The sequence below is a fragment of the Sinocyclocheilus grahami genome, unplaced genomic scaffold (genome assembly GCF_001515645.1).
Source record: "Sinocyclocheilus grahami isolate Dianchi unplaced genomic scaffold, SAMN03320097.WGS_v1.1 scaffold145.1, whole genome shotgun sequence".
Lineage (NCBI taxonomy): Eukaryota > Metazoa > Chordata > Actinopteri > Cypriniformes > Cyprinidae > Sinocyclocheilus > Sinocyclocheilus grahami.
In genome coordinates, this window is record NW_015505324.1 from 158,374 (window position 1) to 185,858 (window position 27,485).

The 27,485-nt window shown below is 38.6% G+C and overlaps 1 protein-coding gene across 1 annotated transcript; it reads right to left on the reverse strand.

The window, feature by feature from the left end:
• Nucleotides 1–26,739, reverse strand: LOC107591724 (rapamycin-insensitive companion of mTOR-like). The gene is given in 32 exon segments (XM_016280959.1): nucleotides 1–1,587; nucleotides 1,853–1,991; nucleotides 2,250–2,373; nucleotides 2,493–2,645; nucleotides 3,851–4,054; nucleotides 4,153–4,237; nucleotides 4,548–4,725; nucleotides 6,223–6,294; nucleotides 6,733–7,718; nucleotides 7,816–7,980; nucleotides 8,098–8,224; nucleotides 8,314–8,513; nucleotides 8,675–8,810; nucleotides 8,904–8,950; nucleotides 11,229–11,330; nucleotides 11,411–11,576; nucleotides 11,685–11,785; nucleotides 11,876–11,956; nucleotides 12,265–12,331; nucleotides 12,459–12,549; nucleotides 12,661–12,748; nucleotides 13,390–13,472; nucleotides 13,830–13,897; nucleotides 14,009–14,076; nucleotides 14,370–14,539; nucleotides 14,638–14,764; nucleotides 15,430–15,493; nucleotides 16,225–16,356; nucleotides 17,121–17,185; nucleotides 22,581–22,678; nucleotides 26,502–26,549; nucleotides 26,676–26,739. Coding segments are annotated over 32 exon segments (4,374 nt in total). The 3' UTR covers nucleotides 1–1,512.
• Between the last annotated feature and the right edge of the window lie 746 nt (nucleotides 26,740–27,485).

Genomic DNA, 27,485 nt, shown 5'->3' on the forward strand with positions numbered 1-27,485 from the left:
TTTTTTTATTCAATGTTAAACTAGATTCATCCTAACCCTGAAGACATTTTGTTATCTTATTAAACCAAAATGGGTATGCGCAATACTGAGAATTGCTGTTATAAAAATTGATAACGATAAAGCATAGTAGTAGTTTATGAATGACAGGCAGTTGAATTTGAGCAGAACATGTCATATATTAAGGATCAGTCTTAATCATGTCTTGTCAGTTTAACCTTAATTTCTGACCCAATATGTTTTTGCCCATTCAAAATCTCCTGACCACATTCAGGTTAAAAAGCATTATTAGTACAAAGGTATTTCTCATATACAAATATTGTGAAATATGTTTGGCGAGTCTTGGTTTTATTAATGCTTCAATAATTAATGATTTTCTCTACAGAAAGAGAACATTCTGGGTGCAGTATTTCTATTATTAATTCAAAATCACTAAAATTACTTAAAACAGAGAAGAGAACTACTGCAAAATAGCAGTAGTGAAATGCACTTTAACTTCCTCTTTTGACGCCCAGTTTTCTATACATTTACTGTCAAGATATAAATAATACACAGCCAGTTTTATCTTGGCTAATGGGCTAAAATAAAGTCAAAGAGACAGAGAGGAGCTGCTTGGACCAATACATAAGTGAATAAATAAATAAATATCTTAGGGATTCAAATGTCAGATTTTTTTTGGATGATTTTTCACAAGTCAGTAAACAAAGTTACACAATAATACAATACAGTGGCTATTGCATGATTGTGTAACACCACCATCAAATACATGTGCATACATTTACTCAGGGATTGCTATGTGCTACGTCAAGAATAAAAATCTGAAAAAATCATTTTATGAGTCAGGTACAAAAGGGAAAGAAAAACTGTCAGATGCTGATTATTATTCTTACTTAATGATGATTGTCTTACGAGTGTTTGCTCAGCCTGGTTGCGAAAGCCATTTCATACTTAAACAACCAGAATTACTAATAGAGAAATCCAAAGAAAACAGCTGGAATGTTGTAGTGTTGAGGGATCCACTCAGGGAAAAGAAATAATGCTTTTGTTACGTGCAATCATACGCCCAGGCCCTTAAAAAAGGACAATATTGATTGAACGGAAATGACAGAAGTTAATAAACTCCCTAGAGACTATTGATTGATTTTGCTCGCTTGCATTTGAAATACAGTTTGCATTGACTCAGTTCAAATATACGCATGTTTCACTTTCCGTTCAATGCATTACAGTTCATAACAGTCATTTACAAGAATTATTTGGTTACGACATCCACTGTAGATGTCTACAGAGCATCTGTGTAAAGTATACTTGTTCATGTAAAAAGAGTTTGTTCTCTTAACGTACCGCTTTTTCCCTCTCTGTGGAAACATTCCCGGTGACTCTCTCAATCCAATTATGTCTGTCCCATAGCCCTAGTCTCTTATTGCGTATTCATCTTAGTTGCCTGGTCAGGCCAAGAAAAAGATTGACAGCATGCTGCATAGGGGAAGAGAATAGTCTGGAAAAACGCCTAGAGGATCACGGCTCTGATGGAAGATCTACTGTGGTAGACTTCTTGGGAACTATCAGAATGCTCTCAGCCTCCTCGTACATCTACAAATAAGAAGATTACGATATGAATGCTTAGTAATGTAAAAGTGTTAAAACAATCATTATTTTGCAATTCTGTTCATTTATACTAGTGGCATAGAAATTAAAACTTATAACCCAGTTTAAGTCCAGAACTGAAAAACAATTTGTGAGGGACATCATCAATAAAACTGGAAACTTGTAAACTAAATTGTAAAAACCCAGTTTAGCTGCGGAAATACAGGTCTGTTGGACTGTTTGGGCTAATGTGAGAAAAGTTTCGCATTACCGGAATGAACTGAACATCTTGAAAAAGCTCCTGAATGAAGCGTCGTGAAGCCAGTCTGAACATGCAGTGAGCCAGCAAGTATGAAACTTCGGAATACAGGCAGATGTCATCAAACGCATAAGGAAACTTTTCCTTGATTCTGCAAGGTAACAAGTTACAATGAAAGAAAACAGAGAAGAAAAAAAATCCTCTCTCTACTAAGCTTTACTCTTCCCTTCATTTTCCACAAGAAAAATTTCACTTTATACTGCCTCATTAAAATGATCAAAAGGATCAACTCAAAATAATGTTCAGCCAAAAAGTCTTCCCAGTTACAGCAATATTTAGTGAAACCTCTGTTAAAAATTAATTAGGAAAGCATTTGTTGAATTGATATCAAATTGAATTATTTAATTACGTGAGGAGTCCAGTTTCATTCCCTTTTGTCCCCACTGAGGAGCTCAGGTTGATGACCAGCCGAAGCACCTCCTTCCTCAGAAGAACACGGCACGCTGGAGCATCCTCAGGTATATTTTTCACCCCTGGCAGAAAGACAGCATACACAGGCATACAATTATCAATTCACCTGTACAAAACAAAATGCTTGAGAATTGCCTGAATTTTCCCAACCGGATTTTTGCCAGCTTGAAGAATTCCTCACCAAGAACAAGCTCGGTGCTGCGTGTGCTGCCACCAGAGCCCTGAGAGACAGCGTCGCTGCAGCCAGACACTCCTGAGTACTTAGACTGAGGCATGACTTCCAGGTTGTGTAAAGACTGACTGCACCACTCCGAGAATGGAGCATCGGGATAGTCTAAAACAGGGTTGAGGGTGTATAAGAACATGAGGGAACACAAATTACCTAATGGCTGCGTTTACACTTGGCATTAACATGCGATCAGATCTGATCAAGCAGATCGGCTAATCAGTCAATCAGGACACGGCGTGTTTACACTTGGCAACATCAAGTGACTTCTCTATCCGGATAACTGATTGGAACTCTCTTTCCCGCAATAGTCAAATAAGCCTTAGTAGTATAGAGTATAGAACCCATTGTAATCAGTGATGCTGTCTACACTGGATGTGGGGGGGCGCGACACCAAATAACCGACAGTAAACTGTTGCCTCGTCCTATTTCTGACATACTGACACAAAGTTCAAATAATTTGCTATGGTCACTTTGTCACGTTCAGTGGAGACAGCCTCACGCTGTTGCGCGGCAACTCTCATGTCTGGTGTAGGCACGGTGTTAAGTGTTTGAGTCTCACTAACGCTCCACGGCCTGGTGTCCTCCATTTTTCTTCTGACAGTTCGGGAGAGAGGGGATGGGGTTTTACGTGACGTCAACCTGCGAATGCAGACACGATGGCTGGATTGTGTTTACATTACATTACATTCACATTCTGGATCCAAAACACCTGAGAAGAGATGATGCCAACCCCTCAGAGGACATCAACCCTGAAACAACATACAGAACTACCAAATTTTGCTATAAGTTTGATTGAAACATATAATAATTGCTGTTAATAGTGTTCATAGTCTGTTTTGATTTGTCTTTAATTGATTTTTCCGTACATTTCTGCCATATGTCCATTTACTGACATAGTAACCACTGATAAGCTACCACTAAATATATTGTAGAAACATATATCGTACAGCTTCTTTGCAACGATTTGTATTGTGAAAAGCGCTATACAAATAAACTTGAATTGAATTGAACTGAATTACTCTGAGATCCAATCACAATGCATCCACGACTACCTCTGGACCAGGACACGCTGATCAGATAACATTCCGATCAGAAGCGCGTTTACACTTGTCTTTTCAATGTGTATGTGGACAACATCCGGATACAGGTCGCATGTTAATGCAAAGTGTAAAAGCAGCCAATGATATTTGGTAACTAGATGACCATGATTGAAGTAAAATATTGCATAAGTTCTCACAGGATTTTAGGGACATCTGGTCAAAGTGATGTCACCTTTTTCCAATATTCATCTGGATAAACGTGCAGCTTACCTGTGCGGCTTTGTGTGGGAGTGCTTAAATTGCAGCCAAGCATGTAGAGCCCTGCACAGTAAAGGCAGTTCTCCTCGTTGTGCTCCTGCAGACCGGTCTCCTCCGCACCCAGCAGCTGGTGCTGGTCTGAACGGCTCACCGCAATCAGCTCCGTGATACTAAGCTGAGATCGCAGAACAGAATGCCTGGATCCTTCACTGGAACCTGAGAAAAGAGCAGCATTCAGTTACTGAAGCAGTAATGAGGCACTAATGCTATGGGAATAGTAACTGATTAAACAATGTAACCATTCCTGTCTTTACCATCTGCATCTCCTGAGAAGAACTTTGCTGATCGGTCTTCTGACGGTGGACTTGTCCTCTTCTGGAAGTACGGTATGTCTTTAATCTAGGTAGAAACCAAATACAAGAAAGTCAAGTGCCAGACAAATTTAGAAAGTATTTTTGTAATGCCCGTTTACACTTGGTATTGACATCCTTTTTGGATAATCCTATCCCAAGTGGACACCTTTCGGAAGTGGTGGCCACACACTTTGACTTTGCAGACCACTCCCTGAGACAGTTTGTTCAAGATGTATTTAATTGCATAGTAACATCATGTGTAAAGAGCAATCTTCCCTGATAGACAGACTGGGATCAGATCACCAGAGATGGATGTTAGTATCAGGTATAAACCGGATCATAGAGTAGTTAGTAACCTGGAACATGCTGTTGATGTTCATTGGCAGTGCAAGGCCAATGTAGTCATCTGAGTTGCCATATGTGGCACTGGACACCATGGAACGAACTGAGGAGGAGCGCTGCAGGGAGGTCTGACTGATAGGGCTCAGAAGATCCTCCTTATCCAGAGATGCAAAACTCAAAGCCTTGAGAAACCTGTACTCATACAGAAGGGAAGAGATCAGAGAGAAGCGTTTAGAAGGAGGACAACATTGGGAGAGAGAAAATGGTAAGAAAGGAAGTTTGGACATTTTGGAAACTACTTGTGATGATACTGCATTACTGTATTCTTGCTAGCAGATAATTGGTAGGTTTGTCAATGTGGGAACAGGCTGGTGAAGCTTATTTACACTTCAGAAAGAGCAGCTGTTTTCCATTAGCTGCATCATGCAAGTTCTGAAGGTCAAAAACCTCTACATGCTTCTTGGATCAAATGCGGGAATAAGGCTATTAAGGGAATCGGTTTCAGAACGTTTACATCAGAAAACTACTTGAAGGAATTATGTGGCAAAGGAGGCAGGGCGTAGGTTAGAAAGTATTTTTAGAACTACATACAATCAATGAGGAATGAGGAGAGTTTACTTTGTCCTACTGTGGGGAGGTAATTTCAAGGGCTCAGTAGTGTTGCTTTCGTCAACGAAAATTATGACTAAATATAGTCGTCAACGAACCTTTACCTTTAATTATTTAGAACAGTGTTTCCCAACCGGGGTCTGTCGAGAGCAGGGGTGCCGTGTAAAAAAATCATTTTTTAATATTTTTAAATTGCTAAAATGTTCAAAAAAGCAGCTATTATATAATATCCATTTCTAATGTCGCCAATAATTAGAGATGCACAGAAATTCCGGCTGCCGAAAATGAGTTCACCGCTCAGGATTCACTTGTGTGTGTGTGTGTGCGTGTATTATCCATAGACTGTATATTATCCCGCTCTGTGTGTGTGTGCTCCGCTCAGTCGCTCGCGGCCCATGTGACTGCTCCATTCATATACCGTTCATGCTCATCGGAACAGCAAAGTCCTCTCAAAAATCAAGCCGACAGGAAACATCGATGTAGTTCAGTATTGTTTCTGTCTGCAAAAGCCCTACTGTGCTGTAACATGGTGTGGTATATGGGCAACTCTGGTAACGCTGCCCTCTCATTCATTGATCTGCTAACCGTTATGCTCACGTGTCCTCTGATAATAATAGCTTTCTAAGATTAAACATTGGTTAAATAGAATTGCATTACTAAAAAGAGACTAAAATACAATTTTCATATTCAGAATTTTTAGACTAAATGTCATCAGTTTTCATCGACTAAAACTAGACTAAAATGCTCAGACTTTTAGTCGACTAAAACTTGACTAGACTAAAAAGAGTATGAACGTGACTAAAACTAATAAAAACTAAAATGACAGTTTCACACAAAGACTAGACTAAAACTAAAATTAAAACAGGCCGCCAAAAACAACACTACTCAGGAGTCATGGTTGAAGAGAATCAGGTTAAGATATGGGCTATGGGAGCGCTAATGAGAAATTAAAAAAAGGGGGGGGCAAAGTACGACGAAATAGTAGCCAAGGAGGTTAGGGTTTTTGTATTGTAAAAATGGACTGAAGTGGACGTTCAAACTGAAAGAGGGGAACGTCAGCCCAAGGGATGGACCACGCACCGTGGCAGCAGAGATCTGTGATGGGGCCTGCACGAACCTTGGCCCAGACATCTGAAGTGCTTTTTAGTATACCTGAGAGGGACCATCAGAAACGGACCACATTATTTCCAGAGGGAGCAGTGCTTCATTCTGGGCTTTTAGGAGTGTCATTTTGTATTATATGGATGGTAACATTAACGGGGAACTCTAATACTCATTTCTTGTCTGATTAACATTGATATTTCTAGAATTTATAATACTATGGTCTTATCAGGCTGATATCTTCCACAGCCGCATCCCAAAACAGAACAATATTAAAGGAAGTCTAAAGAAGAATGACTTCTTAACTCTTAATGACTCTTCTGAGAAATGTTCATTGAGTCAAGACATCTTGAAACCTTTGGAGCAGGATGGTAACTGGATGCTTTCTGAGAAAGTTGTGTAAGTGTAAAATTTGATGCGAAAGAAAAAAGTAAACGAAGGGTGACGTAATGACAGAAAAGGGAAAGAGTTTTACACCATCTGCTTTACCTGCGTGGTGTGAGTCTGGAGTCCAGGCTGCCAGTATTCATAGTGATGGCATCGGCGAAGAGCACGTCTTTGGCAGGCGAGGCGAGCGCTTCACTTTGGGAAAGGGAAGGGTGAATGCGCTGCTGCTGTAGTCGTTTGAGGGTAGCATAGCCCAATGCGTCTCGAGGGCTGGTGTACATGAAGCTACAGTCTGTCAGGCTTGAAATGGTCGTGACAGAGGGCGATTTAAGGGACTGAGCCCTCCGTGGCAAAGTATGAGAGGAACCTGGTGGCATCAGCAGTACCGAGTTAGATTTGGACAGGGGCAGGTGGTTGGACTGGGGCGTGAGAGAGTTAAGTGTTTTGACAGTTTGAGTGCTAATGACCGTATTGAGGCTAACACAGTCCGTGTCGATGGTAGAAGAGTCCACGCCACCCACCGTCTCTCGGGATGGGCTGGAGCTCATGGAGCTGATGCCGCTGGTGGTAGTGTCCGTGTTGAAACTCTGGCTGCGACTTTTAAATTGAGCCCCGCCCCCAGAGTTTGAGCCATCGCCGGCCAGCCTTTCCCGACTGGTCTGCTCCCGGGGGGCGTCTCCAACACCTGAGCTCCGTTCTCCAGCTTTGTTCAGATGCACCTCCGACTCCCCAATACTAGATGTGCTGCCCTGAGTTTCCGAAGTCTTGCAGCCCACAAAAGAGGTATCCAGACTAACACTTGGGCTTTTCAGCAGGTGTCCGTCAGTAAATACAGGACTGAATACATCTCCCTGAACTGGAGAGAATATAGAGGGCTCTGTAACTGTGCGTATCCTCCTTAGGCCTCCTAATGTGGGCTCACCCTGGAGTTTACTGCTGCTACCAGTGCCTTTGGGGTCACTGGTACTACGGAGTTTCTTTCCGGAAAGGGAGATGAGGAAGCGGTTACGGACAAGTCGACTGGAAGCTAATATGGTGAAGGGGATGCGGTCCTTTAGGAGTTTGGGCCTGAAGTACAGTGGCTGGTCCTCCAAGCTCAGTTAAATAACACGACTTTCTGCCAAGTTAAACTCCTCAATGTTAATAACATCCTCCCTTTTGCCCTTGTGTGTCAATTGACTTCACCTTGTCTTCACAGGCCTCATCCAGTATGTCCAAAGCCTCCACCGAGACAGCCTTGTTGCGGTCGTGTAGCTGAGTCACCAGCAGTTCAATACCCCAGTTGCTGAAGAACTCCACGTTAGCTCGAAGTAGCACCCGCAGATGCTTGGTGGCATACAGCCTGCAGTTCTGTGCCAAAATAACATTCAAGAACTGTATTAGAGATCTGTTAGCATAGGGGAATGCTTTTACCAGCATGCTTTGTAAAGGTAAACACACTCAAAGGGTAGTAGGTTTGTTTCTTACGTCAGTAGCAGCAGTGAGGATCTTTGAGAGAATGACTCGTGCTAAGCCATCCCGGCTGTAGTCCAGTGTGGAAACGGTCAGCTTCAGAAGATGGTCCTGGTTCTTCAGGGAGCACAGGTTCAGCAGGCTGTCAAAACAATTAGAAAAAAGGCTAATATTGGAAGATACCAATCTATTGTGTATCTCTATATAATTTCTAATCATTCCTAATCTAACCATTGGAAGACGCTGCACTTCTCAAGCATCTTAACACCCTGGGGGTGGGCAGAGAGAGTGCCGAGGAATAGGAAGTAGTGCTGGCTGAGAGTAGTGAGGAGGCCGTTGCACTGCAGACTACGGTCTGGTTTCAGCCCAGAGGACGAGGACAGCCATTGCACAACGTCCTTCACCAGGTCCTCAAGATACACCTGTCCATCCTGAGAAGACAGGAAAAGTCTTTAAAAATTTTAAATTCTCTAATCTATCATGCCATTCTTTCTTCTGCGAAACACAAATGGAGAAGTTGGAAGAAAGAAAGTTATATACTGTACGTTCGGAGCAACATGATAGGCTCAGTTCTGATATCTTTTCTTCTCACCTCATCTGACTCCAGCAGGAACTCAATAAACTGACAGCCCACCACAGTTAATTGCCTGGCCTTGCTGTGGTCCAGCTCCAGGCTAGCATACAGCTTGCTGCTAGGCTTGTAGAAGAACAGCAGCCTTCGCACAAACCTGAGAAAGAAAGTGTAGGATTTACAGCAATGAATGGGCCACAAAAAAAATATTAGGAAGATTTCTAAGAATAGAAAACCAAACTCTACTTACTTGTACATCTGTTCCTCTTTGTTGTTCCGAAGGTTGGCATTTGGCCACTGAAAAACAATTAAAAATCAAGTTAGAAAAGATACCACACTGCACATCGCAACTACACTGAACAAAATTATAAACGCAACACTTTCTTTTTTGCCCCCATTTTTCATGAGCTGAACTCAAAATCTAAGACTTTTTCTATGTACAAAAACGGCCTATTTCTCTCAAATATTGTTCACAAATCTGTCTAAATCTGTGTTAGTGAGCACTTCTCCTTTGCCGAGATAATCCATCCACCTCACAGGTGTGGCATATCAAGACGCTGATTAGACAGCATGATTATTGCACAGGTGTGCCTTAGGCTGGCCACAATAAAAGGCCACTCTAAAATGTGCAGTTTTACTGTATTGGGGGGTCCGGGGGGGTCTGAAAACCAGTCAGTATCTGGCGTGACCACCATTTGCCTCACGCAGTGCAACACATCTCCTTCGCATAGAGTTGATCAGGTTGTTGATTGTGGCCTGTGGAATGTTGGGCCACTCCTCTTCAATGGCTGTGCGAAGTTGCTGGATATTGGCAGGAACTGGAACGCGCTGTCGTATACGCCGATCCAGAGCATCCCAAACATGCTCAATGGGTGACATGTCCAGTGAGTATGCTGGCCATGCAAGAACTGGGATGTTTCAGCTTCCAGGAATTGTGTACAGATCCTTGCAACATAGGGCCGTGCATTATCATGCTGCAACACGAGGTGATGGTCGTGGATGAATGGCACAACAATGGGCCTCAGGATCTCGTCACGGTAACTCTGTGCATTCAAATTGCCATCAATAAAATGAACCTGTGTTCGTTGTCCATAACATACGCCTGCCCATACCATAACCCCACCACCACCATGGGCCACTCGATCCACAACATTGACATTCTGTGGCATTGTGCTGTGTGATAAAACTGCACATTTTAGAGTGGCCTTTTATTTTTACTGTGATGTGGATGGAATATCTCGGCAAAGGAAAAGTGCTCACTAATACAAGCTGTGTCTCATTTAGAAGGCTGCGTCCTCCGGAGGTCGCATTCGAAGGCTACATACGTCATCGAGGCTGTCTCATTTCAGAAAAGCAAGTAGGACACTCCGAATGCAACCTTCAAATGCGAAATTCTTTCACAGTATTTCGGAGGATGCATGAGGTGTATCCTTCCCTGCTACAGATAACCCACAATTTTTTGCGTCGCCGTGAACAACCATTGTTAATTTGAAAAATGCCGGCGCCGGCAGATGTCACGTACACACAAGCGCAGATGTGGTGTTTACAACTTACCTTAAATCGCCTCGGTAAAAACGGATAAAATGTGTTTTTAATATCCTCCACCTTTTTTTCTCTGATAGATGCCTGCTGTAGGTATGCTGCAGCTCCTCAAACATTGAACAAAATAAATCAAGTAAAAGCATTTTTTTTTTCAAATTACTTCCCAAATTTAGAAATAAATTTCCTTCATTTAAGTAGTGTGAGAGCGCAACGATGCTCTAAATGTGTTGGCATAGCAACGTGATACTTCCGGTTTCCTTTTCCGCCTGTCCTACGAAGGCCGTCTCGTTTAATTCTAGGTTGAGGACACTTCGTATATGCATCCTACAGAGGATGCGACCTCCAGAGGATTCGACCTCCGGAGGGTGCAGCCTTCTAAATGAGACACAGCTACAGATTTAGACAGATTTGTGAACAATATTTGAGAGAAATAGGCCTTTTGTGTACATAGAAAAAGTCTTAGATCTTTGAATTCAGCTCATGAAAAATGGGGGCAAAAACAAAAGTGTTGCGTTTATAATTTTGTTCAGTGTAGATTTTTACATTAAAAAAATTTAATTGGTGCTTTATTGCCATGCTAACAAAAAAAAAAAGACAAAATATAATGTTCATCAGACATACACTAGGGTTCAAAAGTTTTTTGTTTTTTTTTAAGAAATTAATACTTTTATTCAGTAAGTATGCATTAACGTTACAAGAAATTCTATTTCAGATAAAATGTTTCCATTTCAAATCATGGTTTCCAAACAAATAGTAAGCAGTTTAATTAAACTGTTTTCAACATTGATTATAGGAAATGTTTCTTGAGCACCTAATCAGTATATTAGAATGATTTCTGAAGGACCATGTGAAAACAGGAGTAATGGCCGCTGAAAATTCAGCTTTGCCATCACAGGAAAAAAAAATTAATTTTAAAATATTATAAAGTAGAATTATTTTTTTTAAATTGCATTCCATTGACACAAGGAAGAAAGTGGTACTCAAGCCATCTGTCTTTAAAAAAAACACAACAATTTAATCCAAAATATCCTACCTTAAGTATGGTACTGATCAGCACCCAGTTCCAGTCCAAATTCTGCTTATGATTTAGAATCTGACTGTCTCTGAGGTTCATCATCAGGGCCTCCTCAGTGTCCTAAAGAACACAACAAAAATGTAGATCACATCCAAGCTGAAACATCCAAGAAATGCTTTCCTCCAGTCACCTGCACGTACCTTAATGACAAAAATGTCCCTCTGGGGCCTTAGGTTCTGGTCCCGACAGCAATGAGCAGCCAGTGATTTGCGAATAATGTGGTCCAAGTAAAGACTATTGGGTTTGGGGCCTTGCTTCTTCTTTTCATGAAATCGCTTCAAGTAGTTGACCGCAGCACTTGCCCGTCTACAAAACACAACCGAACACAGCTCCATCAAATCACAGAAATAATCACGTAGCTTTGACACTGTGCTATTTGTGTTTCTGGATATTTAGGACAAGACAGCAACTCACAGTCTTTTCTCCTGAGGAATGTCAAAAGAAGCAGCCATGTTCATAAGAGTGGGCAGGCAGTGCAGGTGGTGACTATGGGAGTGGGGGAGAATGGTGTTGGCCTGAAAATAAAACGAAGACCATTTAAGGTCATATGAGACATAGTACAAGATTAAGCTGTATTCACTGTTGCATTGATTTGAGCATAATACCATATGCAGGAGTTCCCCTAAGAGGATGGTTGCACGCACTGAAACACCATCATCACTGCTCGTAATCACTTCAACCAGGCCCTGAAAATAAACAACATCACGGCTTCAGAAGTCTTGCGATATATATTGTCACAGACTACATTTGGGTTTTTTGTTCTTTTTGGAGCTTGACAGTTTTGATATGCTTCACTGCATGGAAAAGAGCAGCATGAACATTCATAAATATCTCTTTTCGTGGGCCATGTAAGAAACTAAGTCATAAAAGTTTGAAACAACACGAGGATGAATAAAAAAAATGACAGCTTGAATGAACCACAGCTTCTTTTCTTCAAGATTTGTTCATGTTCGAAAAGATGATGGTGAATCACAATTTTAAAATGGTATATTACCTCTAAAAGTCCACTGTGGATGAAAGCACAAAGTAGTAAGGCGAGATAGTTATCCATCAAATCCGGTCTGGGTGGACACAAAGAACACAAACACATGTCAAGACATTGAAGCTAAATGCATACAAGGCTGATCTGCTAAGGCTTCATTACTTAGCTCAGTTTAAGAGTTAATTAAACCCAGCAAATGGTCTTACCTGGACCGTGCCCTATGCGGAAGAATAATTTTTGCTTCTGAGGCTACAAAGCCATCTGACAGTCTCCAACTGTCCTGAAACCTACTGGGGTCTAGAAAGGGGATAGAACACATGATTCTTGTCAGTGTGAGTTGACTTCTGATGTGGTAGATGTCTGGAAATGAATATGTTATCAGTGGAAGCAGACAGCAGTAGCACTCACCCACACTGAGAAGAGCTTCTATAAAATCTTGTGTCACCACGGGAACAGGGAGTCTGAATATATCATACATCACCTCCAGCAGACCTCGCTGAGAAGAGAGTGAGAGAGTGTGATGAAGTACCTCATAATGAGTCTTGAGCATTGACTCTGTATGTACATCTCATTGTATAATATTTAGGGTTTATGTATTATTATTAATTTTATTATTATTATTACATATACAGACAATAATAGAATATTTAAAAATAGAATTAATTATTATTTATACAATTATGTTTATTATAAAATACAGGCCATTAAAATATTTGATAAATCTCATGAAATAATCTCTTTTTAATCTCAGTAATTAATCTCAATATTTTGCATGCATTCAATTCTAAGAAAACTAAACAAACATTTTTGTAAATACTAGGTTAAAGAAAATGTGTGGATGCAACTCATTGTAATTTCCCAAAACAGTGCTCTTTACTTGCAATAATAAAATAAAATCAATGTGCAGAAAATACAAAGCCATACCTGCAAATCTGTAGTAATTCAATAATAAAATAACTTTCGTCACACTTTATGGATTTAATCTTACATGTATAAATTTAATTTGGCTATTATTACATTTATAAATTGTAAACATGAATTACGTAACTAATAATTTTTTAAAACAGGAAATATGCTGGTTATTTGATTTGCATGCTCTGTGTACTGCAAGATTTCTAATTATATCCTTTGTCATACCCTCACTTCCATATTTGGTATACACAGCAGACCAATGAGAGACTGGATTCCAGAGTTGCCTGATTTGCAGAGATTAATGATGCCTGGAAGTAAAGTGGGACAAAACAACAGGTTTGGTCTGAGCAGCAATAAACACCAACTTCAATGAAATTCCATTTAAAAGATGCATGATGCACTACAATATTCATGCGCTCATAAGCCAGCTTCTTTTTAGATGCAGCATCTTAAGATATGCACTGTTACACAATCAATCTTAAAGAATCATATGACCCCTTTAATAAAAGTATTGACTGAAATCAGGCCCTACAAGGATTCCAGAGAAAGCCTTGCAGTTTTCCACAGAATTTAAGCATTGAATGTTAGTTCATTTTCAATAGACAATGTGAAAAATATAATAATATGCTTGACATATTCTTTGAAAGATATTGAGATATGTTTACCTGACCAAGAGCGAAGGGAAGCAACAATTGACATCTTACTGGCCAGAAATCGAGCCTCCCTGTCTTCTCTGCAGAGAGAAATACCACACATCCATACATGCTGCCAATAAAAGTTGCATGCTTGCGTCACCAACGGCAAATTCTACTTTGAAAGCTTGACCTTAAAGCTGCACACTCACTTGAGTTGACCTTCTGCTGTGTCTGGATTGTGTCTGTAGTGAAAGTCTGTGTAAGGTGCCAGGATTTGCTGGAAAAAAAACCAGTAAACCAGAGGTGTTTTACACCTCGTAAAACAGCTTTTACCAAATTTACATAAAACATATAAATGTCATATAGTAATATAAAATGTAAGGTTGAATTAAAGACAAACTAACAGGACTAAATGAATAATAAAATAAAATGGTTGCAATATTATTTAATAATTTAATTATTTATAATATTATTTAATTTATAATAATAAAATAAATAGTAATTAAAACAATTATGGAAAATGAAGTAATACAATTTCTGATGGTCTCATTGTTGAAGACAGATTCATACCTCGAGCTCCACATCAGAGCGAACGTATTGCCGCGTATGTGGGTGATTGAGCAGGTGCAGGATGGTGGTCATTAGAGCCTCATTGATGCGACTGAGCTGGCAGTCGATTACATTCTTCAGGATGGTGCTGAGACCACCCCTCTTTGCCACAATCTCAGGGTTCTCCAGTGCTGCACGCACAAACATAGACATTAAATAAGGTCAACATACACATTCACAGTTTGATACGTAGTCATTCTCTGATCAGTGTGCAAAGCAGCAAACCTACCAAGTTCACAGATAATGGCGATGCAGGCACGAACCATACGGTCCCGCTCCTGGCGTCCATCGTTACCCACAGCAATGAGGGAGTTTGTGATTGAGCTTGGGAAGAGCAGGGCGTTCACAGTGATCATCTAGAAAATCATTGTAAAAAAAAAAAAAAAAAAGCTTATACCGACACTTCGGTCCATGACAAAAAGAACACTGAACATTGTTAAAGAAATGGCCCAGTGTATAATGTGAGAACATTTTGATTTCCTGTTTAGTTCATTTTGTTTGAGTGCAACATGTATTAATAAAATAAAATCTAGAAGTATAAATAATAAATAAAAAAATTAAAAGAATAATTCTGGGGGTGCAGTTTTTACCATTGTTCATTTACTTCTTCAAAAAATGCAGTTTTGTAAACTCAATTTTAGCAGCAAGCTAGTTCATTAAAAAGTGTGTGCTAAATGACATCTGCAGGGCAGAAACATGTCAAATAAAAGGTCAAATTAAATTAAATTAAATCTAAAAGTATAAAGATTAAATGAAATAGAACAATTAAGAAAAAGAATATTACTGGGGCTACTTCTATCATAGTTTCATTCATCATTTATTTGTTCACAATACATAGGATGGTAAATTGAATTTTTGTTCATTCATCAGATAATGCATGCAAGACAACATCTGCATGGCAAAATAAAATAAAAATCTAGAAATGTAAAGAATTAAAAATTTTTTTTTTTTTAACAGGACTCCTGTGATATTTTTCAGTATTGAATGAACAACAAAACAGCAGGAAGTGTTCACATCTCACCTTTCTCACCAGTCTGAGTGCTTGTGTGCGTTCCACCTCATTACTCTGCTGGATGTCAATGCACCTGAAGGTCAAAAGGTCACATTAGTCAACATTATGTGAACCAGTCAACATTAGTAGTCAATGCAGTGAAATGCTTCTTAAACCATAATAACATCTGCACTGAGAAGTATGAGTAATTGATTAATTTTCCTATCCAATATCTCACTTGCTGGGTGTTCAGACAGGACAGAGGAAGTAGCACATCCTTACAGTACCACCACTTCAAAATGACCTTAACCGGACTTGACTAGCTCTTCACATTAGACTCGCTCCTCCTCTCTCTCAGATACTAACAAGAGAGGAAAGTGAAAGTGACGTGAAGTTAAGTATGGTGACCCATACTTGGAATTTGTGCTCTGCATTTAAGCCATCCAAGTGCACACAGCAGTGAGTAGTGAACACACACCCAGAGCAGTGGGCAGCCATTTTTGCTGCTGCACTCGGGGAGCAGTTGGGGATTCGGTGCCTTGCTCAAGGGTACCTCAGTCGTGGTATAGAGGGTACATTCACTCCCCCCACCTACAATCCCTGCCTGTACCGAGACTCGAACCAACGACCTTTGGGTTACAAGTCCGACTCTCTAACCATTAGGCCCCGACTGCCCCATCCCCACAACTCACCATGAATTAACATCAAGTCTTGTTTCTGATGGAAACAGTTAGTCCATATCCTTAAAACCCTAGCTCAGACTTGAACTAAACTGCTGAAATGACTGGCCTTGCATACAGTGCTATGAAGACATGTCATACAGACCTGGAAATCAGGTAATCCACCTGGAGCCGCAGCACTTTCTGAAGGATATTACTGTCTCTGATGAGGTAGCGGAGAGCACGCAAACCAGCCGCCCGCACCTCCTTAGCCTCATTGAGCAGTGCCAACCTGAGGCTGTGAAAGAAACAGAAAAGACAACATGACACTGCATTTCAATATCATTTAAAGTTATTTCACACGTTTTAGAGTAAAACAGGACATTCACTGAGAAATAATGTTTTATATATTTTTTTCTCCTAAGGCAGAAGACAAGATAAGTCATTTCAGAGGTGGACAAAGTCATTTCATTTAAATTAAAAATGATGAAAACAAATCTAATGATTAATTGTGTATGGGAACGTTTACTAGAAAAAAAAGAGATTATATTTTATATGCTACTGTTCAAAAGTTGTGTTTTTTAATGTTTTTAAAAGAAGTCTCTTACACTCACCAAGGCTGCATTCTTTAATGTACAAATTATACTATTCTGAAACTACTGCAATTTAAAATAACCCTTTTCTAATCGAATATATTTTAAAATGTTATTTATTTCTGTGATGACAAAGCTGAATTTTTAGCAGTCATTACCCCAGTCTTCAGTATCACATGATCCCTCAGAAATCATTTTAATATGCTGATTTGGTACAAACATTTATTACCAATGTTGAAAACAGTTGTGCTGCATGATATTTTTTAAATATAATTTTTTTTTCAGGATTCTTTGATAAATATATATATATAAATAAATATATATATATAAAAGAATAACATTTATTTGAAATAAAAATCTTTTGTAATATAAAAATGTCCTTACTTTCACATTTGAATGCATCTTTACTGAACTAAAGTATTAATTTCTTAAGAAAAACAACTGAAACCTCAGTTGCTTTATGACTCACCAAAGGATCATTTCTTCATAGGTAAAGCCAAACTTTTCCTCAGAGTGCCCTACATTGCAGAGCAGCTGTATTGGAGACATAAACAAGCATTTATATATTTTACTTGGCAACAAATAGAGACATTGATGACTCTACTTGTTTTGAAATACTCAAACTATTGCTGGAACACTGCAGGGTATTTCACACCGAGCGAAAACATGCCCATGTTCAAAGAGTTGAAGGGTGTTTTTTTCATCCTCAGGTGATTTATACAACTCACAGCATGGTTGACTTGACAAAACCTGTTAGACCGAAAGGGCTCATGATCTGTTAGACCGAAAGGGCTCATGATCTGTTAGACCGAAAGGGCTCATGATCTGTTAGACCGAAAGGGCTCATGATCTGTTAGACCGAAAGGGCTCATGATCGTCTGCTGAAATATGACAATGCTGTCAGTGAACTGATAATTCATCAAATATATATATTGTAAAAAAAATTCTGTAGTTTTTACAAAATAATTTTGGCAGCTGTAGTTGCCAGAATAATTTTGTAAAAAATATAGAAAAACTGTAATCACATTTACGGCCAAAACCTGTAAATTGTACAGTATAAAACTGTAATTTACAGAAAATTTGAATGTAAACCAGTAAATTCAACAATGCACACTGCTATTAAAATCTGTTTTGTACCTTTAACATACTGACAACCACCATAATAATGCAGGTGGTAAAAGAGAAAGCCACATGAAGAATCAAAGTTCATCACAAGTAGCTTCGCCACAAGCAGAAGTATATACTAATATATAGAAGGTGCACAGAGTCATTCATGCAAACAAAACATCATCATGGTAACACACATGATATTTAAATAATGCATTCAACTTTCATTAAACAACATAAGATGTAACATAAAGCCCAAATATACATAACTAATAACAAAAAAAACATGATTATTTAAACAAAATACTTTCAAATGTGGAGTGTCATGCAGGGAATTCTGGGAATATCAGTTTACAGTTTTTGACTGTAAATTATACATTGATTTGTTATTTTTACTTCTAAGACTTTTTTTTACTTCATTTTACTGTAAAATTACATGAAATGTCTGGTTAGATATTTTAGTTTTTCCCTGTATATAGTACGGGAACACGGGAACTTCCTATTAACAGTTTTTTTCCATAGCGTTTTTACAAAATTTTACAGTTAAAATTGCACAAATTTTTTACAGTTTTACAGTGAAAAAGTTTGTCCTTTTTTCTACGGTTAGCGCCACCTGTGACAGGTCAGCTAGAAACAAAATAAAAGACTCAATAAAATTAAAATCACATAAAGTGAGCTACATTTCTACATTTTCTGTACTGGTAATCGAAATAGTAATGCCACAGAGCCATCTGAAGTTTCCATCTCTTTTTAAGGCCATTAGACTGGCAAACACATGTGCAACTCGCTTTGGCTGCGAACCACAAAACATTCACATATCCTCAGCCTCACACCTTCAGTCTTGTATTGGTTCTGTGGCTTGCACGATCAGGAGATTACATTTGCATGGCTTGCCCTTACCCTTTTTGTGTTAAAATGCAAAACTGATCCAGATACAGCACTTCAGTAATTTGAGAGCATCTGAGCCCGGGGTTATTCCTTGGGTATGCTCAGACGCTTTTATTTTAGGCCAGATCCTGCCAGTGTGGGGCAGAAAAACCCTCAGGCCTTGACTGACGGAAATCATAAAGTACTCCGTTTGCTTCATTTTACCAAACACCGGTAAGTATTCACATGCAGGACTCCTGTGTTGTAATGCTAAACAGATGTACCAGATTGAGCAGGCTGCTACGCATTAGGGATAAGCAGGATTTTCCAACTAGTTTTTTCAACAACCGACTAGTTGATTAGAAGTTAATTATGTTATCTACATTTTTATAAATAACGGCTTTAATATTTTTAGCAGCTGTTTCTGTACACACAAATGTCGTGTGCTGACCCTTATTATTCAGGGGATTCGACTTCACCAAAAAATGAAAATTCGGTTATCATTTACTCATCCTCATGTCGTTCCAAACATGTATGCGTTTCTTTTTCTGTGGAATATAAAAGAAGATATTGTAAAGAATGTTGGTAATTAAACAGTTTCGGTTTCCATTGACTTCAAGTGTATTTTTTTGTCCATACTATGCAAGTCAACGGGCAGCAAAACAGTTTAGTTGCCAACCTTATTTCTTCACAATTTTTTCTTTTGTGTTCCACAGAACTCTCTAAATGACAGATCCCTTATCCCTTAGTGAAAGTGCACTAACTGTTCAGACAACCTAAAAACTAGTCATATGTAGTTTTCATATCCCTACAGTGCTTGTTCTGCAGCATCAGAGCAAGAAAACGTTGGGATTTAGGCAGCTAACAACATTGATCCCAGCATTCCCTGATCCACTCTTGAGATGACAAACCTTGATGAAGTTGTTTAGGTGGCCGAGTTTGCGCATATTTGAGACTCCTTGCTGTTTGGCCACATTCTGGAGGATCTCTCGCATGTTCTCGGAAGGGTCTGGAAGAAAAGATGATTGAAGAGTTGTGAGGTCATCAGAGAAACAGGGATGGAAACACAAATGGATATAATGTTTTGCCTGTAACAGCGTGACAGAAGTAACCGCACCATTTCCAAGTGCTTTATGGGATGGAATCAATCAGAGCAGTAAAATTAGTAAGCACACAAAAGCAGAGTGTTTTTGCTAGACACAGTGGGACTTCCTGACATCATCTCACTTAACAAATTTTCATAAATAACACCCTGTGCTCAGTTTTGTAAGGAAGTCTTTGCAAGCATCAAGAACTAGTGATAAATGTCCAACAGCGAATCACTAACAGCAGAGAGCTGACATCTCGACATAACCATGTACAATCTATAAAAGTTAAGGAAAACCAGTTCCAGTGCAGATAGAACTTGCAGACAAACTAGGCCTATCCATGTAGCAACAATTCGGATATATATCATATACCAGTAATCTAATATAGGATAAACATTTTTGTTAAATTGTGACATGAATATCTAAAAAGAAACCTGGCAACCATTCAGTGAGAATTCAGATATTTCATTTTCAAATATTTCTTTTCAACAAACAATAAAATAAAAAATGATAGGAAAATGGTCTTTGCTCTAGCAGTTGATGTCCTCTCATATTAGAAAGGTAGTACAATAAAACAAACATTAGTGCTTTATATTGTGCAAAACCAGCTTACATAAAATACAGACATTCAAAGATATTACAAATACTGCACTCTTTACGATTCATTTCCCCCAGCAGTCACACAGGATACATGTTCAGTCATCTGTACCAAAACAAAATCCACAAATATTCCACAGACTCCCTGTTGCCTTTCATACTGGAACCAAAAACAGTGAAGCTCAGGTCTCGTCTAAATACAGGTAGTCTGCCATTCAAAGGTTTGGGGTCAATAAGATGTTTTTTTTTTCTTTTTTAAATTGTGACACTGAAGACTGGAGAAGTCTTCTGAAAATTCAAAATTCAGCTTTGCCATTTTAGGAATAAAGTACTGTAGTTTTTACAAAATAATTTTGGCAGCTGTAGTTGCCAGAATAATTTTGTAAAAAATATAGAAAAACTGTAATCACATTTACGGCCAAAACCTGTAAATTGTACAGTATAAAACTGTAATTTACAGAAAATTTGAATGTAAACCAGTAAATTCAACAATGCACACTGCTATTAAAATCTGTTTTGTACCTTTAACATACTGACAACCACCATAATAATGCAGGTGGTAAAAGAGAAAGCCACATGAAGAATCAAAGTTCATCACAAGTAGCTTCGCCACAAGCAGAAGTATATACTAATATATAGAAGGTGCACAGAGTCATTCATGCAAACAAAACATCATCATGGTAACACACATGATATTTAAATAATGCATTCAACTTTCATTAAACAACATAAGATGTAACATAAAGCCCAAATATACATAACTAATAACAAAAAAAACATGATTATTTAAACAAAATACTTTCAAATGTGGAGTGTCATGCAGGGAATTCTGGGAATATCAGTTTACAGTTTTTGACTGTAAATTATACATTGATTTGTTATTTTTACTTCTAAGACTTTTTTTTACTTCATTTTACTGTAAAATTACATGAAATGTCTGGTTAGATATTTTAGTTTTTCCCTGTATATAGTACGGGAACTTACTGTTAACCTATTAACAGTTTTTTTCCATAGCGTTTTTACAAAATTTTACAGTTAAAATTGCACAAATTTTTTACAGTGTATAGAAAAAAAAGTTTGTCCTTTTTTCTACGGTTAGCGCCACCTGTGACAGGTCAGCTAGAAACAAAATAAAAGACTCAATAAAATTAAAATCACATAAAGTGAGCTACATTTCTACATTTTCTGTACTGGTAATCGAAATAGTAATGCCACAGAGCCATCTGAAGTTTCCATCTCTTTTTAAGGCCATTAGACTGGCAAACACATGTGCAACTCGCTTTGGCTGCGAACCACAAAACATTCACATATCCTCAGCCTCACACCTTCAGTCTTGTATTGGTTCTGTGGCTTGCACGATCAGGAGATTACATTTGCATGGCTTGCCCTTACCCTTTTTGTGTTAAAATGCAAAACTGATCCAGATACAGCACTTCAGTAATTTGAGAGCATCTGAGCCCGGGGTTATTCCTTGGGTATGCTCAGACGCTTTTATTTTAGGCCAGATCCTGCCAGTGTGGGGCAGAAAAACCCTCAGGCCTTGACTGACGGAAATCATAAAGTACTCCGTTTGCTTCATTTTACCAAACACCGGTAAGTATTCACATGCAGGACTCCTGTGTTGTAATGCTAAACAGATGTACCAGATTGAGCAGGCTGCTACGCATTAGGGATAAGCAGGATTTTCCAACTAGTTTTTTCAACAACCGACTAGTTGATTAGAAGTTAATTATGTTATCTACATTTTTATATATAACGGCTTTAATATTTTTAGCAGCTGTTTCTGTACACACAAATGTCGTGTGCTGACCCTTATTATTCAGGGGATTCGACTTCACCAAAAAATGAAAATTCGGTTATCATTTACTCATCCTCATGTCGTTCCAAACATGTATGCGTTTCTTTTTCTGTGGAATATAAAAGAAGATATTGTAAAGAATGTTGGTAATTAAACAGTTTCGGTTTCCATTGACTTCAAGTGTATTTTTTTGTCCATACTATGCAAGTCAACGGGCAGCAAAACAGTTTAGTTGCCAACCTTATTTCTTCACAATTTTTTCTTTTGTGTTCCACAGAACTCTCTAAATGACAGATCCCTTATCCCTTAGTGAAAGTGCACTAACTGTTCAGACAACCTAAAAACTAGTCATATGTAGTTTTCATATCCCTACAGTGCTTGTTCTGCAGCATCAGAGCAAGAAAACGTTGGGATTTAGGCAGCTAACAACATTGATCCCAGCATTCCCTGATCCACTCTTGAGATGACAAACCTTGATGAAGTTGTTTAGGTGGCCGAGTTTGCGCATATTTGAGACTCCTTGCTGTTTGGCCACATTCTGGAGGATCTCTCGCATGTTCTCGGAAGGGTCTGGAAGAAAAGATGATTGAAGAGTTGTGAGGTCATCAGAGAAACAGGGATGGAAACACAAATGGATATAATGTTTTGCCTGTAACAGCGTGACAGAAGTAACCGCACCATTTCCAAGTGCTTTATGGGATGGAATCAATCACAGAGCAGTAAAATTAGTAAGCACACAAAAGCAGAGTGTTTTTGCTAGACACAGTGGGACTTCCTGACATCATCTCACTTAACAAATTTTCATAAATAACACCCTGTGCTCAGTTTTGTAAGGAAGTCTTAGCAAGCATCAAGAACTAGTGATAAATGTCCAACAGCGAATCACTAACAGCAGAGAGCTGACATCTCGACATAACCATGTACAATCTATAAAAGTTAAGGAAAACCAGTTCCAGTGCAGATAGAACTTGCAGACAAACTAGGCCTATCCATGTAGCAACAATTCGGATATATATCATATACCAGTAATCTAATATAGGATAAACATTTTTGTTAAATTGTGACATGAATATCTAAAAAGAAACCTGGCAACCATTCAGTGAGAATTCAGATATTTCATTTTCAAATATTTCTTTTCAACAAACAATAAAATAAAAAATGATAGGAAAATGGTCTTTGCTCTAGCAGTTGATGTCCTCTCATATTAGAAAGGTAGTACAATAAAACAAACATTAGTGCTTTATATTGTGCAAAACCAGCTTACATAAAATACAGACATTCAAAGATATTACAAATACTGCACTCTTTACGATTCATTTCCCCCAGCAGTCACACAGGATACATGTTCAGTCATCTGTACCAAAACAAAATCCACAAATATTCCACAGACTCCCTGTTGCCTTTCATACTGGAACCAAAAACAGTGAAGCTCAGGTCTCGTCTAAATACAGGTAGTCTGCCATTCAAAGGTTTGGGGTCAATAAGACGTTTTTTTTTTCTTTTTTAAATTGTGACACTGAAGACTGGAGAAGTCTTCTGAAAATTCAAAATTCAGCTTTGCCATTTTAGGAATAAAGTACTTTTTAAAGTATATTAAAATAGAAAAAAAGCGCTTTTAAATTGTTATAATATTTCACAGTATTACTGTATTTTGTATCACATAAATGCAGTGTTAATGAGCATAAGAGACTTCTTTAAAAAAATCGACCCCAAACTTTTGAACGACGGTGTACATCAGCAGGAATTCATGACTGGAATACAAGTACTGGATTGATACTATCCGAGCTCAGGAAACCAAGGCAATCTTTTCTGACCCGGGTTACAAAATCTAGCCAGTTTGACAACCTCTGGAAGCATCCAGAAAAGGCCATCCTCACAGAGGTCATATTGGAAAACAGCCTCAAGGGTAACCTATCAGCAAAGACACAATCATGACCCTGCAACAGCTAATGAGCTATTTTCCCCCAACAAAGACACTATGACAAACAATACCAAAAGCTATATTTAGTAATACATGTAAATAAATCCATTACAATTTAAAACAAAACAGCAAAGAATACGCAAGTAAAGCTCTTAACCATGTTTGTTATGATCACAAGAGTCAAGATTCCCCTGAATTCACAGTTTGTCCAGGATTTTGTGTTCAGCCCAAAAGACAGACAACTTTAACAGCAGTCTTATTTCTAAATAAAAACTCTGATCTTGTGCCCAGAATAAATCAATTTATATATGTACACAGTGAACTGTGAAATTTTCAGTTAAGATTTGGAATTGTTTGTTGAGCTGTACAGTGAGCATGATCTATATAGTGTCAATCCCAGGGAAGTTTGACAGCTCATTTGACAGACCAACAACTTAACAGGATGATGAATCTCACTGCAGAATGACAAACAATGAATATCATTTCTATAATAGCAGATACGTTGACAAATAAAATCACCAGCATTACTACAATAAAAGGTAAACCTTGACAATAAAGTCTCTTTAGTTAAATATTTAGCAAAACCTTTGTTATAAGCAACATATTTGTTAGTGTTTATTTTGTTTGTTATTTAATAAAAATGTAACTGCTAGGGATGCACCGATATGAAAATTTTGGCCGATACCGATAACCGATTATTCTTTATTTTTGAAAGCCGATAACCGATATGTTGGCCGATAAATCTATATCCAAATTGTTATATACTTTTTGAGAGCCTGATTACAAAAAAGGTCTCATCATTAAAAGCCACATCCCAAACACTTCAACATAAGCAGCCTAGTTTGAACGGTGTACGTTTTAAAAATATTTTTACTCTCCCATTACCAAATTTAGTCATAAAAAAGTCTTACAAATAAATAAAATAATGCATAAATAATGCAAACAAGTCACTGGACATCATTACACATGTAAAGAATCAAAATGAATGCGCCATAGATCAATAAAACGGAATAGCCTCTGCACGGACAATAATTAAATGATTTTAATTACTAAACCATATTGTTGATGAAAATAATAAGAGAAAAATACAAGTGGTTGTTGTTATTAATAATGTATCGATGATTTTGAAAAAGTAACAAATTAATACCACTGTTTTAAATAGCAGCCGTTGAGCTGCGCGTGCTGAAGCTGAAGAGCTGAATGAACATGGTAAACTGAAGCGTTTTGCTGGCAGCTTATTTAACTCAAGGAAATGCATCCTGAGATTAATATTAATACAACATAAACATAATATTACAACTTATATATGTACAAAATGATGCAGTTCTTGCGTGCTATAGTCAGAATGTGTGATCCTGTTGTGGATGCGCTCTTCCCATAACAACGCGCTGAAACACGGCAACTAAACCCAAAGAATTCCCAACGTTTTATTATAATAATGTTCTCATTAGAATGTTATATACATGACATTCCCAATCATAGTTATTAATGTTGTGCACTGCTGTTTGGGCTGCGTGTGCTGAGCTAAAGATGATCACTGGTAAACTGAAGCGCTCTTTTAACTTAACCAAACGCATTCTATATGAGATAAATCAGATATACATCAAATAAACACAATATTACAACGTACAATTGCACAAAAGGCTGCAAACGAACAGCGCGCATCTGAAGTGTCTCTGAAGGAAATAATGCATTATTTATCGGCTTTAAGATATCGGCCAAATTTTCTTATCAGGCCGATACCGATAACAGAAAAAATGAGCATTTATCGGCCGATACCGATATGGTGGCCGATATATCGTGCATCCCTAGTAACTGCATTATAACATACAAAAATGCAACAATATTAATAGATACCTTTTTAAAATATATTACTGGAAGTTCAAATTAACATGAACTAAGAATAATAAATGCTTCAGAAGTGTTTCTCATTGCTAGTCATGTTAACTAATGTTACTGTTAACATATGAAAAGTCTGTTTTATAAAAAACTATTTAGAAGAATTGCTGCATTAAATTGGACATCAGCTGACATATTATTTTATTGTAAAAAATTATAATAAAAGAAAAAACCAAAGAAAAAGCGCATGCTTTCTTGCTGCAGCAGTGTTGTTTTGGTCCCTCACCCTTTGGACCCTACCGTCCTGCAATGCTGGACTGAAGAGACACATATATCATGCAACCATTATATAATAATAAAAAGCATTGGACACCTCTAACACCTTTAATTATTGCATACTTAACGTTATATACAAGAGCATATATTGTAAACGGATCTATGATGCATGTTGCCTTAGTTTAAGGCTGTGTGTCTCAAAATCTAGTGCAGCAAGCATTTTGGGGCATCATAGTTGGGTTTGGTTCCCGCGAGGCTGACATTCCAAACAAGCACGATGTCCAAAGGGAGTTCACTAGTTTCATCTGACCAGAAATGTTGTCTAGTTAGGGAGTTCGCTAGTTTCATCTGACTTACCTCTTGTGAGATCGAGCGGCACATTTTCCTCCCCACTGTCATTCCGACCTGCATATGCAAGATAAAATAAGACACTGAGAAAGGGACGCTTCGGACAGGTGTAGCTGATGAAGACTGCATCATATTATTCGGATGGATCTGTCAATCGGCCGAGCAGAGTAAACTTAATCTCACCTCGCATCCGTATACTTCGGATAGGACGGCCTCGGATGCTGACCGCCATCTTTACCAGTCACATTCACAACACCGGAAACCTCGAGGAATATCGCGAGAACCGGGCTTGAGCAGACTGTGTCTGCACTTCTACGTGTCTGAGTGGATCATAAATAAAATTGCAAAGTAATAAATTATTTAATTAATTTTTTTTATACACAATGCATAAAGCAATTATAATACTAATGTGTATTCATTAAAAAGTGCCAACCATTGCAAATCATTGGCAGTCATATCACCCTGTAGCCCAAGACTGGTTGCCCACTGAAGCTAAGCAGGGCTGAGCCTGGTCAGTACCTGGATGAGAGATCTCCTGGGAAAACTAGGTTGCTGCTGGAAGAGGTGTTAGTGAGGCCAGCAGGGGGTGCTCACCCTGTGGTCTGTGTGGGTCCTAACACCCCAGTGTAGTGAAGGGGACACTATACTTTCAACAAGCACCGTCCTTCGCATGAGACGTTAAACCGAGGTCCTGACTCTCTGTGGTCATTAAAAATCCTAGTCTTTCGAAAATAGTAGAGGTGTGACCTTGGCATCCTGGCCAAATTTGCCCATTGGCCTCTGATCATCATGGCATCCTAACAATCCCCATATCTGCTGATTGGCTTCATCACACTGTCTCCTCTCCACCAATAAGCTGGTGTGTGGTGGGCGTTCTGGCGCACTATGGCTGCTGCTGTTGCATCATCCAGGTGGATGCTGCACACTGGTGGTGGATGAGGAGATACCCCCTGACAATGTAAAGCGCTTTGAGTGCCTAGAAAAGCGCTACAT